The following is a 12,885-nucleotide window of genomic DNA, read 5'->3' as shown; positions in this document are numbered from 1 at the left end:
CGTCTCAAAAAAAAAAAACAAAAACAAAAACAAAAATTAGTCAGGCATGGTGGTGTGCGCCTGTAATCCCAGCTAGTCAGAAGGCTGAGGGAGGAGAATTGCTTGAACTCAGGAGGCAGAGGTTGCAGTAAGCTGAGATCGCGCCATTGCACTCCAGCCTGGACAACAGAGTGAGGCTCTGTCTCAAAACAAAAACACAAACAAAAACACAGTGCCAATTCCAAAAGCAGCATGTGTGACATCTGTTGTGGGGAGGGACTGTGGGCGTGGGCAGGAGGGGATGGTCATGCCAAGGGGACTTTTTAGTGAACTTTTTCAGGCAAAAAACCCCTACTACCACCACCAAAGGTGAGATGATCCATCGCAGAGGATAGAGGATATAGGCAGCTTTAAAAAAAATATTGATCTGGATCAGATGGGCTGATAAGGCCCAAACACTTACAAACCAAAGCTGCAGGTCTCTAAGGTCTTCAGAGAAGCTACAGGAAATACTACGATTTCATTAGCATCCACATAGGTATCATTTTCCACAACATTTTACAATTCTCTTGTTTCACAGGGAAGGTGTACTAATTATAATGAAGTATCAATAATGTATCTTAAATAAGTAACATGTTGCTGGAAAAAATTTAAGTTAAAATGCACTACATAATAGTGCAGAAACAAAGTGCAGGTGGCAATTTTAAGACATGAAAACAATGCTGAATTAGTAAGTGTCTGGAGTGATCCATTTTGCCCATCTTTGGCCAGTCCTAGAGCAGTACTCACCACAAGCTGCATGACAAATGTGAACTAATGAGGCTAAAATACTGAAGACCAAATAGAACCACTCTAGAGTCTATTTCACAATGAGATACTCCTCCCCCTGTTCTGGAAACAGTGATCTGCTGTAGTTCCTATCCTCCTGTGGCACCTATCTCCGCTGCAGTACCTATAACCAGATGTCCTCCATCATCCAGCCTCCAGGACAAGTGGTGCCCAGTGAGTCACAACCAGAGGAACAGCTGCTGGTTACTGATTTGTATTCCTGTACATACTCGACTTGGGTAGCCAGGATTTTCTCGTTTGTCTTGAATATATTTACTTCTAAAGACTGTGTTAGTCTTGTTGGGAGGTGAGCAGAGGAATGTTTACTTGCTAAAGAACATAATAACGAACACGGTTCTCACCCCTCATAAACAGAAAGCCCATTGTCTGTGCCGTGAGGACTACCTTGTCAGGAAGATTTTACTTCTTACCTCTACAAGAAAAAAGGCTCGTATTAAAATCAACCTGTGGTCACCACCCTTAGAAATGTTGTTTCAGATATTCCTATTCCTAGTCTTAGAGGCAGAAATGGAATATACAGTCTCCTCTGACCTTGGGGTCAGGAAGAAAAGGAAATCTATTCATAAAAGGAACTTAAATTCTGGCCTTGGCCTCTCAAACCTGCTTCAAGTGAAAGAAGATAGCTCAACTAACAGGAGCCTCAAGTTGAATGTCTTCTTTTTTTTGAGATGGAGTCTCCCTGTGTTGCCCAGACAGAGTGCAGTGGCATAATCTCGGCTCACTGCAACCCCCACCTCCTGCGCTCAAGCGACTCTCCGGCCTTAGCCTCCTGAGTAGCTGGGATTACAGGCGTGAGCCACCGCGCCCGGTCTGGTAGAACCTTCTTAACAAGAGGGTCTCTCCAGCACATCTTTCCGAGATGCTAAGTTGGTGGGGAAAACAGACTTTGCACTCATTTGGCCAACTGCCTGAGCAGGGTCTGGCAAAAAAGCCTTTAACCCCACCTTTGATTCCTTGCTCCTATGCTGGAAGACTCACACATCTATCTCTACTGAGCAAGGAGCTTGTCTGGGGTTAGGGCACTCTTATCAAAAGGCATCTTTGATGTTTTTGAGCTGGCGCACAGCCAGATCTACAGGGAGGCTAAACTTGAGGCTGCTGAGGCGACTGAGCAGGTTGAGGGCGCTCTCAAAGCCTGTGTGTGCCATGTAGCTCCAGGGCTGGTAGTGAGGCTCGATGAGTGACCCAGACTTGCAGATGAGGTTCACCCAGGACACCAGACGCTGCTCATTCAGTGCCATGCACACCAAGGCCTTCAATTCTGAGTCTGCACTGCGCTTAAAAGGGTCGTGCTCTGTCAGCACCATGTGGATGGCTGTCAGCAGGCTCTGTTTGGGGGTCACAACAGTGCCTCCCGTAACAGGAAGGGCAAAGGACTGGGAGAGCTTCCGGGCTGGGGATTCCACATAAGCACGGCCGTTCTTAGCATGGTAGTACTTTACAAAGAGCTCCCAGGGGTGCATGGCCTCAGGGGCCGAGGAGAAGGCTGGCAGCAAACAAGCAATAGGAGCCATAACAAGACTCATCCCTGGGGAGGAGGCATACAGTCCATGGGCCAGCAGGTCCCTTACAGCCACCGTCAGCTCCTTCCGCACAGCCATAGTCAGCTCATCCTTGCCTCCCAGAGAGAGGTCCTGGAGGTTGGCAGAGGTGATGACATGGTCGTGTGGCTGCTGCCTCAAGGCTAGCTGCTTCACTCTGTCCACTGACACCTCCAGCCTCTTTAGCAAGGGAGAGTAGTCTCGGTCAGCCTGGCCCCTCTGCCACAGGGTTGGAGGGATCTGGCCTGTGGCACAACCAAATTGGCTAACAGCAAAGATCTGGAGCACTGCCAGCGCTCGCCTCATCAGGTGCAGCCCTGTCTCCCGGACTTTCTTCACATCCTCCGCCTTTGCTGCTTAGAAAAGACAATGGTTCATTAGTGAGAGGCCATGATGGCACGGAGCTACATTCAACAAATCTCAGGCTGAGATCAGTCTGAGCCACATGCTGGGTCTCACATGAAGGCAAGAGCCACCCAGGATGTAGCTGGGCCTCCTTTTTTTTGGTTAATAATAACTGTATTGAGATATAATTCACATACCATATGATTCACCCATTTAAGGTGTTTAATTCAGTGGTTTTTAGTATATTCAGAATTGTATAACTGTCACTGCAATCAATTTTAGAATATTTCATCCTCCCCAAAAGCAATTCCATACCATCAGCATTTCTCATTTCCCTCTTCTCCTCAGCATACCCAAGCCCTAGGCAACCACTCATCTACTTTCTGTCTCTAGAGATTTGCCTGTTCTGGAAATTACACTTACTTCTGCTGTCTCCTGGAGGCGGTCTGCTGCTGCCTGTTCTGCTGCAGCCATTTCCTGTCTTCCCACCGGCCTTGCACTCACAGTGTCCACCACCTGTCTGCAAGGGGCTTCCCACTTCATCTGGAATCAGAAATTATAGGAGAGACACTTATTTAGCTCTTTATGGCAGATCTTTTTTTTTTTTTTTTTTTTGAGACGGAGTCTCGCTGTGTCGCCCAGGCTGGAGTGCGGTGGCGCGATCTCGGCTCACTGCAAGCTCCGCCTCCTGGGTTCACGCCATTCTCCCGCCTCAGCCTCCGAGTAGCTGGGACTACAGGCGCCCGCCACCTCGCCCGGCTAGTTTTTTGGGAGCCAAGATTGCGCTGGAGGTTGCTGTGAGCCAAGATTGCGCCACTGCACTCCAGCCAGGGGAACAGAGCGAAACATTGTCTCCAAAAAAAAAACAAACCCAGAATTGGCACCTTTTTACTAGTACTCAGAATATAATTATTATGACATCTAACCTTGGATGAAGTTGATGAACATCTCGAGGTCTCGGATCTGAGTTTTTAGTTGCTCAACCAACTGTTCTTTGACTCGGGCTGGGTTGACGATCTGAGCCACTGCTGCATCTACGCGCTGACGAAGCTCTTCAGTGGACAGGGAACTGATGTCCTCATTCAGATTCATGTCCAGTTTCTTTATTAACTCATCTATGATCACCTATCAAGATCACAGGCAATGAGCACACCCTTTGGAAATTTTTAGGGAGAGGGTTAGGGAGGAGAATCTAAATATGTCTTCTGTCCTTAAATGGAAGTAAAAAAACAGACCTCTAAATTTGTGAAAGAAAATGACTTAACTACTGATTGATCAAGGTGAGGACACAGACTCTCTACTTTTAAAGTAAAAAGAACCCTTAGTTCTCTGATAAAAATGGATCCTCCCACTCACAGTAAATTTCTACCAGGCTAGTCAGATTTCACTGAGAAGAACAACAGTATGAAAAATCCAAAGTGGCTGATGATCCAACAAGCCTTATACTTAGTTGCTCTAAAGGCTTCATTCAAGAAGAACATACACTGATTTTTAAGAGACAGGGTCTTGCTCAGTCACCCACGCTAGGGTCCAGTAATGTGATCATAGCTCATTGTAACCTCAAACTCCTGGGCTCAAGCAATCCTTCTGCCTTGGTCTCCCCCATAGGTGGGACTACAGACACACGCTACCACCTGGTTAATCTTTCAATTTTTCGTAGAGACGGGGTCTTGTTATGTTGCCCAGGCTGGCCTCAAATTTCTGGCCTCAAGAGATCCTCCCACCTCAGCCTCCCAAAGTGCTGGGATTATAGGCGTGAGCCACCGCACCCAGCCGATTTTTCTTACTTTTATTCATTTATTTATTTTGAGATGGAGTCTCGCTCTGTCACCCAGGCTACAGTGCAGTGGTGCAATCTCGGCTCACTGCCAGCTCCACATCCCGGGTTCACGCCATTCTCCTGCCTCAGCCTCCCGAGTAGCTGGGACTATAGGCGCCCGCCACTACTCCCAGCTAATTTTTTGTATTTTTTTTTTTTTTTGGAGACGGAGTCTCGCTCTGTCACCCAGGCTGGAGTGCAGTGGCCAGATCTCAGCTCACTGCAAGCTCCGCCTCCCGGGTTTACACCATTCTCCTGCCTCAGCCTCCCGAGTAGCTGGGACTACAGGCGCCCGCCACCTCGCCCGGCTAGTTTTTTGTATTTTTTAGTAGAGACGGGGTTTCACCATGTTAGCCAGGATGGTCTCGATCTCCTGACCTTGTGATCCGCCCGTCTCGGCCTCCCAAAGTGCTGGGATTACAGGCTTGAGCCACCGCGCCCGGCCTAATTTTTTGTATTTTAAGTAGAGACGGGGATTCACCATGTTAGCCAGGATGGTCTCGATGTCCTGACCTTGTGATATGCCCGCCTCGGCCTCCCAAAGTGCTGGGATTACAGGCGTAAGCCACTGTGCCTGGCCAATTTTTCTTAATTTCTAATCCTTCTTATCCCTTCTTGCCCTACTGTAGGCAACTAAAGAAAAATCTCTATAAAATATCAAGGTGCAAAATACCCTAGTGACATTATTAGGAACAATTTAAAATTCTGATAATAGGTTGGGTGCAGTGGCTCACACCTGTAATCCCAGCACTTTGGGAGGCCAAAGCGGGTGGATTATTTGAGGTCAGGAGCTCAAGACCATCCTGGCCAACATGGTGAAATCCCATCTCTACTAAAAATACAAAAGTTAGCCAGCCATGGTGGCAGGCGCCTATAATCTCAGCTACTCGGGAGGCTGAAGCAGGAGAATCGTTTGAACCCTGGAGGCGGAGGTTGCAGTAAGCCAAGATCATGCCACTATACTACATCCTAGGTGACAAACTGAGACTTTGTCTCAAAAAAAACAAAAAAAAAATCTGACAACATAAACTCCGGACCAGCCAGAAAAACAGCCACAGCACAGGGGTAGAGAAACATGCAGGGGAGGTTGTAACTGTATCTCCACCAGCAGATTTACCTGTCTACCCAGGTCTTACATAAATAAATACAGTATTAAAACCAGTCTGGATTCTTGGCATGTTTATCAAAAGGTGGTCAGTAGTAGGAGAAAGCTAGATTACGGCCAGGCACGGTGGCTCATGCCTGTAATCCCAGCACTCTGGGAGGCCAAGGCGGGTGGACCACCTGAGGTTGGGAGTTCGAGACCATCCTGACCAACATGGAGAAATCCCATCTCTACTAAAATTACAAAATTAGCCCAGCATGGTGGCGCATGCCTATAATCCCAGCTACTTGGGAGGCTGAGGCAGGAGAATTGCTTGAACCTGGGAGGCGGAGGTTGTGGTGAGCTGAGATGGCGCCATTGCAATCCAGCCTGGGCAACAAGAGCGAAACTCCATCTCAAAAAAAAAAAAAAAAAACACCACAAAACAAAAAAGCTAGATTACATTGTATAATGGGCCCAAGTAGAATTTTTTAAGTGATCAGATGAAATTATTGTCATATTCTTATTTCTTTTTTTGAGACAGAGTCTCGCTCTGTCGCCCGGGCTGGAATGCAGTGGCCGGATCTCAGCTCACTGCAAGCTCCGCCTCCCGGGTTTACACCATTCTCCTGCCTTAGCCTCCGGAGTAGCTGGGACTACAGGCGCCCACCACCTCGCCCGGCTAGTTTTTTGTATTTTTAGTAGAGATTGGGTTTCACCGTGTTAGCCAGGATGGTCTCGATCTCCTGACCTCGTGATCCACCCGTCTCGGCCTCCCAAAGTGCTGGGATTACAGGCTTGAGCCACTGCGCCCGGCCATATTCTTATTTCTATTATTAATTACAACCACCAAAAAGAAAGAGCTCAATTATTACATTACAAAACTTTGGAACCTGTGTTTTCCATGTATGAACAAAGAATGGTTCCTTATAGTAGTAAAATTTCCCTTTGATTTGGGCCAGCAGAGGGATTCAGTAAGGCCAAAGGAGAACTGAGCTGAGAGAGGATGCCCTGTGAATGCTGGAAGGGACAAGTTAACCTTGGGCAGTGGTGGAGGTGCCTCTGGGGTCTGCTCACCCGCTGTCTTTCCAACACCACAGACTGTGGCAGCGAGTCGTAACTGCCCTCTTGATAGGCAAACGTTTCCAGGTCATCTAGCTGGGTCTTGAGCTGCAGTATCAGTTCTTTCTGCTTCTCCCTTTGGGTTTCCAGACGCTCTTGTTTTTCCTGCTCACTCTAAGGCAAGAAAACAATTGGGTCTATTATGCAGGAAAAGGAAAACTCAGGGCACATTAACAATCTGCTCGAGCCAGTCATGACCAATAAAATATAAGATGTTTCCAATAACCCAAATGAAATACACAATTCATATGATAGATTCAAAAGTAAGAATAATTATTTCATCCTAGGCAATTTGTTAAATGGGTGTTTTCTTTAAGAAACTATCTGTCCCTCATTGGAAACAGGATATGAATACAATGAGGCTTTTTGTTAAGACTGCCTTTTTTCCCTCCAAAGGTCTAGTTAGGGTAGAGACAACCTATCTCAGCTAAGATACCCTTCTAGGAATTAAGACATGCCATGCTCCACAGCCAGTTACCATAACACAACTCCTGATTACTCTGTGCAGCCAAATTTTGCAAAAGAATCTGGGGTAAGGGTGTGGAGAGAGGCATTAAAACTCATAACCAGCTTTCCTAAGGTTCACCAAAGTCCCTTTGATGTACGATAGACCACTTCTGCAAAATCAAAAGAATCAAATGCACCAGGAGTGGTGTCTCACGCCTGTAATCGCAGCACTTTGGGAGGCCAAGGCAAAAGGATCACTTGAGCCCAGGAGTTCAAGACCACCCTGGGCAACATAGTGAGACTTCACCTCCACAAAAAAAATTTTAAAAATTAGCTGGGTTGGCCGGGCGCGGTGGCTCAAGCCTGTAATCCCAGCACTTTGGGAGGCCGAGACGGGCGGATCACGAGGTCAGGAGATCGAGACCATCCTGGCTAACATGGTGAAACCCCGTCTCTACTAAAAATACAAAAAACTAGCCGGGCGAGGTGGCAGGCGCCTGTAGTCCCAGCTACTCGGGAGGCTGAGGCAGGAGAATGGTGTAAACCCGGGAGGCGGAGCTTGCAGTGAGCTGAGATCTGGCCACTGCACTCTAGCCCGGGCGACAGAGCCAGACTCCGTCTCAAAAAAAAAAAAAAAAAAAATTAGCTGGGCATGGTGGTGCATGCCAATAGTTCCAGCTACTTGAGTGACTGAGGTGGGAGGATTGTTTAAGCCCAAGAGGTCAAGGCTTCGCAAGACCCTGTCTCGAAGAAAAAAAAAATTAGCCAGGCGTGGTGGCATGGTGGTCCCAGTCACACAAGAGGCTGGGACAAGATGATCGCTTGAGTCTAGGAGGTTGAGGCTGCAGTGAGCTTTGTTTTCACCACTACACTCCAGCCTGGGCAATAGGGTGAGACTCTGTCTCAAAAAAACAAAAACAAAAACAAAAGAGTAAAAGGCAAGTGCCTAAGGCAGTGAAAAAAATCCAAAAGCCACATAATGGGGATGGGAAGGTAACAATGTTTTTTAAAAAAAGTATCTGTAAGTTTCGCTGACTAGTGACTCCTTATTTTTTTTTTTTTTTTTTTTGAGATGGAGTCTTGCTCTGTCACCCAGGCTGGAGTGCAGTGGCCGGATCTCAGCTCACTGCAAGCTCCTCCTCTCGGGTTCACGCCATTCTCCTGCCTCAGCCTCCCGAGTAGCTGGGACTACAGGCGCCCGCCACCTCGCCCGGCTAGTTTTTTGTAATTTTTAGTAGAGACGGGGTTTCACCGTGTTAGCCAGGATGGTCTCGATCTCCTGAACTCGTGATCCGCCCGTCTCGGCCTCCCAAAGTGCTGGGATTACAGGCTTGAGCCACCGCGCCCGGCCGTGACTCCTTATTTTAACTGTTGGCCACCAGTAGTTTCTATATTTCAATTAATAAAAATGCTTCAGGGTAGTAAAGTCTTGTCAACTTATTCTCAAACACTGATTCTTCCTTGTCCTTCTTGAGTCTCAAAAACAAAAAGCAAAACTAGCAAATCATTTGTAGGGGTAAGGCTGAGTCTTAAATTAGAAGTCTACAGGGTATTACATTTAACCTTAAAATGGTACTTACCAAGCCCTCAAGAAGTAAGTAATGAGAGAGAGAAGAAATGAAAAAAAAAAAAAGAAAAAGAAAAAGAAAACAACAAATTAACTTTTTAAGTATTTAAAATGCAATCCTCTTGCTTTAGCTTTGCTCAACATGAAAGCAAGCCTTTTCTCAGGACAGTCTCTCTGTGATCCTTTCAGAGTACAGTTGCATATTGTTAGAACCCTGTCCCTCTTCCCCATTTGGTGAAGGCCTAGTTCTCCTTTAAGAGGTTTCCCGATTTCCCCAGGCGTAACTAAACGTTTCCTCTAGAGTTTGTACACACTTCTAGTCTAGCTCATATCATATTATTTGTTTAGGATTCCGTCTCTTCTAGTCTATGAACTCCTTAAGGACAAAGGTTTTGACTTTGAACCACAAATGCCAGGCACAGTGTCTGGCACAAGATAAGCTTTCAACATGCATTTGTTGTATGTCACCGAACTGAATTAAGGAAAGTATGGCCGAATGCAGTGGCTCACGCCTGTAATCCCAGCACTTTGGGAGGCCAAAGCAGGCAGATCACCTGAGGTCAGGAGTTCGAGACCAGCCTGGCCAACATGGTGAAATCCCGTCTCTACAAAAACTAGCCCAGTGTGGTGGCACGTGCCTGTAATCCCAGCTATTTGGGAGGCTGAGGCAGGAGAATGGCTTGAACCTGGGAGGCGGAGGTTGGAGGGAGCCGAGACCATGCCATTGCACTTCAGCCTGAGTGTCACAGCAAGACTCTGTGTTCCAAAAAAAAAAAAAAGTTAAGGAAAAGAATGACAAATTCCAAATAATGACCTCTGACTGGAGAAAGTTGTCTAACCAGCCCAAGGAGAAAGAACTGGGGAAAAGTCTTTGTTTTTGTTCTCACTGTTTCCCAACTTTATGATGTCAGGGAAGAAAGAAATCAGCCATAAATTCTGATTACATTTTCATGACCAAGTCTGTTGAACTCTGTCACTTGCCATGGTAGCTACAGTATGCTATTTGCTGGAGTGTGGGCAAACAAGAGAGAACAATGAGCTCTGGTGCAAGGCAGGAAATAACATACATCATTTCCAGTATGAAGTAAGATAAGAGAAAATATTGGTTTAAAATATCTGGGGTCAAGGTGGGTGGATCACTTGAGGTCCGGAGTTCGAGACCAGCCTGGCCAACATGGCAAAACCCTGTCTCTACACAAAATACAAAATTTTGCTAGGGATAGTGGCACATGCCTGCAGTCCCAGCTACTAGGGAGGCTGAGGCAGGAGAATAGCTTGAACCTACGAGGTAGAGGTTGTAGTGAACTGAGATGTGCTGCTGTACTCCAGCCTGGGTGAAAGAATCAGACTCTGTCTCAAAAAAAAAAAAAATTGGGGGGCCAGGTGTAGTGGCCAGCCTGGGCAACATAGGGAGATCCCCATCTCTACAAAAAAAATTTTTTTTTTTTTTAATTAGCCAGTCATGGTGGTGTGCGCCTGTGGTCCCAGCTACTTGGGAGGCTGAGCTGGGAGGATGGATTGAGCCCAGGTGGTGGAGGATGCTGTGAGCTGTGATCATGCTGCTGCATACCAGCCTGGGCAAAAGAGTGGAAAATAAAAATCTAGGGCCAGGCGCAGCGGCTCGTGCCTGTAATCCCAGCACTTCGGGAGGCCAAGTCAGACAGATTATGAGGTCAGGAGTTCGAGGCCAGGAGTTCGAGACCAGCCTGGCCAACATGGCAAAACCCTGTCTCTACTAAAAATACAAAAATTAACCAGGCGTAGTGATGGGTGCCTGTAGTCCCAGCTACTTGGGAGGCTGAGGCAAGAGAATCACTTGAACCCAGGAGGCGGAGGTTGCAGTGAGCCAAGATGGTGCCACTGCACTCCAGCCTGGGTGACAGAGTAAGACTCTGTCTCAAAGAAAAAAAAAAATTTGGCTGGGTACAGTGGCTCATGCCTGTAATCCAGCACTTTGGGTGGCCAAGGTGGGTGGCTTGCTTGAGCCCAGGAGTTCAAGACCAGCCTGGGCAATATGGCAAAACCCCATCTCTACAAAAAAATATAAAAAACTAGCGGAGCATGGTGGTGCTCACCTGTGGTCCCAGTTACTCGAGAGGCTGAGGTGGGAGGATCTATTGAGCCTGGGAGTCAAGGCTGCAGTGAGCCCTGATCATGCCAGTGCACTCTAGCCTGGGCAACAGAGTGAGACCCTGTCTCAAAAAAAAAAGAGAGAAAAAAATGTAAGTGGTAAGAAGTAAATCATTCAGTTCAATGATATCTCCTACTCTGGTCCTACCTGTTCACCTGTCAATGTATACATACAAGATTACAACTTGTAGGTGAATTAAACACTACTTTTTTTTTTTTAAGGTGGTACAATGTTTGTTTTTCTTTTTGAGACACAGTCTTGCTCTGTCGCTTAGGCTGGAGCATAGTGGTATGATCATAGCTCACAGCAGCCTCCAACTCCTGGGCTCAAGTGATCCTCCTCCAGCCTTTGCCTCCCCAAGTGTTGGGATTACAGTCATGAGCCACTGCACACGGTCTACCTTTTATTTTTTATTTTATTTTATTTTTTTTTGAGACAAGAGTTTCACTCTTGTTGCCCAGGCTGGAGTGCGATGGCACAATTTTGGCTCATGGCAACCTCCACCTCCCAGGTTCAAGCCATTCTCCTGCCTCTGCCTCCCCAGTAGCTGGGATTACAGAAATGCGCCATCACATCTGGCTAATCTTTTTTTTTTTTTTCTGTATTTTTAGTAGAGACGGAGTTTCATCATGTTGGTCAGGCTGGTCTCGAACTCCTGACCTAAGGTGATCTGCCCGCCTCAGCCTCCCAAAGTGCTGGGATTACAGGCGTGAGCCACCACGCCCAGCTAGTTTTTAATTTTTATGAGTACATAATATGTGTATATATTTATGGGGTACATGAGATGTTGCTACAGGCATGCAATGTGTCATAATCACATCATGGAAAATGGGGTTGGCCTACTATTCCTGAAGGTGAAAATGAACAGAGTTTCTTATCACGTAGAACCTTTGGTGCTGTCCAGTCCTTTCTAGCCCTTAAATCTGGCAGTTTGAGGTGGGTGCTTCTTGCGTAAGGAATTGTAGGTACCCGGTCTCCGACACACATACTCACCAACCGAGAAGGGTGGAACAGTAAACACAGGATTGCACTGGAAACAGTTCAGATTAAAATAAACAGATCATTATCTGCTTGATAAATCTGCTTGGCTAAAACCAATGTAAGTAGGAAGAAAGCCACAAGTAGATTGTAGTTTGAAGAATAAAAAGGTGAAAAGGGACGGGGCATGGTGGCGCACGTCTATAATCCCAGCACTTTGGTAGGCCAAGGAAGGCAGATCGCTTGAGCTCAGGAGTTCAAGACCAGCCTGGGCAACGTGGTGAAACCCTGTCTTAACAAAATAAAATTAACTGGGTGTGGTGGCACACACCTGTAGTACCAGATACTGGGCGGGCTGAGGCAGAAGGATTGCTTGAGCCCAGGAGGCAGAGGTTGCAGTAAGCCGAAATTGCGCCACTGCACTCTGGCCTAGGTGACAAAGTGAGATCCTGTCTCAAAAATAAACAAACAAATAAATAAATAAAGTGAAAAGGCAGTGTACCTCAATACTTCCAATAAAGTCAGCACTTTGTGCACTTCCAGAGATTCAAAGCTTGTAAGGAAACGTTTACCTGGTGTCTTATACATAGTTTCACTACTTCTGGGGTAGGCACACTGAATCGATCTTGTCAGTTACCAGAGGACCTCATTCAGAATACCTAATGATTCAGCAGGATGGAGGAAGAGTTTAAAAATTTCAACATTCGGCCGGGCGCGGTGGCTCAAGCCTGTAATCCCAGCACTTTGGGAGGCCGAGACGGGCGGATCACGAGGTCAGGAGATCGAGACCATCCTGGCGAACACGGTGAAACCCCGTCTCTACTAAAAAATACAAAAAATTAGCCGGGCGAGGCGGCGGGCGCCTGTAGTCCCAGCTACTCGGGAGGCTGAGGCAGGAGAATGGCGTAAACCCGGGGGGCGGAGCTTGCAGTGAGCTGAGATCTGGCCACTGCACTCCAGCCCTGGCGACAGAGCCAGACTCCGTCTAAAAAAAAAAAAAAAAAAAAAAAAAAAAAAAAATTT

The 12,885-nt window shown here is 46.9% G+C and overlaps 1 protein-coding gene across 2 annotated transcripts in view; it reads right to left on the bottom strand.

Annotated features, from left to right (window-relative positions):
* Positions 1–1,599: 1,599 nt before the first annotated feature.
* Positions 1,600–12,885, bottom strand: part of RUNDC1 (RUN domain containing 1) — a 13,440-nt gene continuing 2,154 nt past the window's right edge. The window contains exons 2-6 of one of the 2 annotated variants that reach the window (XM_025362694.1): positions 8,767–8,772; positions 6,695–6,853; positions 3,641–3,839; positions 3,138–3,257; positions 1,600–2,722 (exon numbers count right to left, since the gene is read on the bottom strand). In XM_025362694.1, coding sequence (XP_025218479.1) covers positions 1,857–2,722; positions 3,138–3,257; positions 3,641–3,839; positions 6,695–6,853; positions 8,767–8,772 — 1,350 coding nt within the window. In that variant the 3' untranslated portion in view covers positions 1,600–1,856. The remainder of the gene's footprint in view (positions 2,723–3,137; positions 3,258–3,640; positions 3,840–6,694; positions 6,854–8,766; positions 8,773–12,885) is intronic. The other variant, XM_025362693.1, reaches the window with a different exon arrangement.

This window comes from Theropithecus gelada, chromosome 16 (assembly GCF_003255815.1).
Source record: "Theropithecus gelada isolate Dixy chromosome 16, Tgel_1.0, whole genome shotgun sequence".
Lineage (NCBI taxonomy): Eukaryota > Metazoa > Chordata > Mammalia > Primates > Cercopithecidae > Theropithecus > Theropithecus gelada.
The sequence above is the reverse complement of the archived record's forward strand: the minus strand, read 5'-3'. Positions and strand labels throughout refer to the sequence as shown.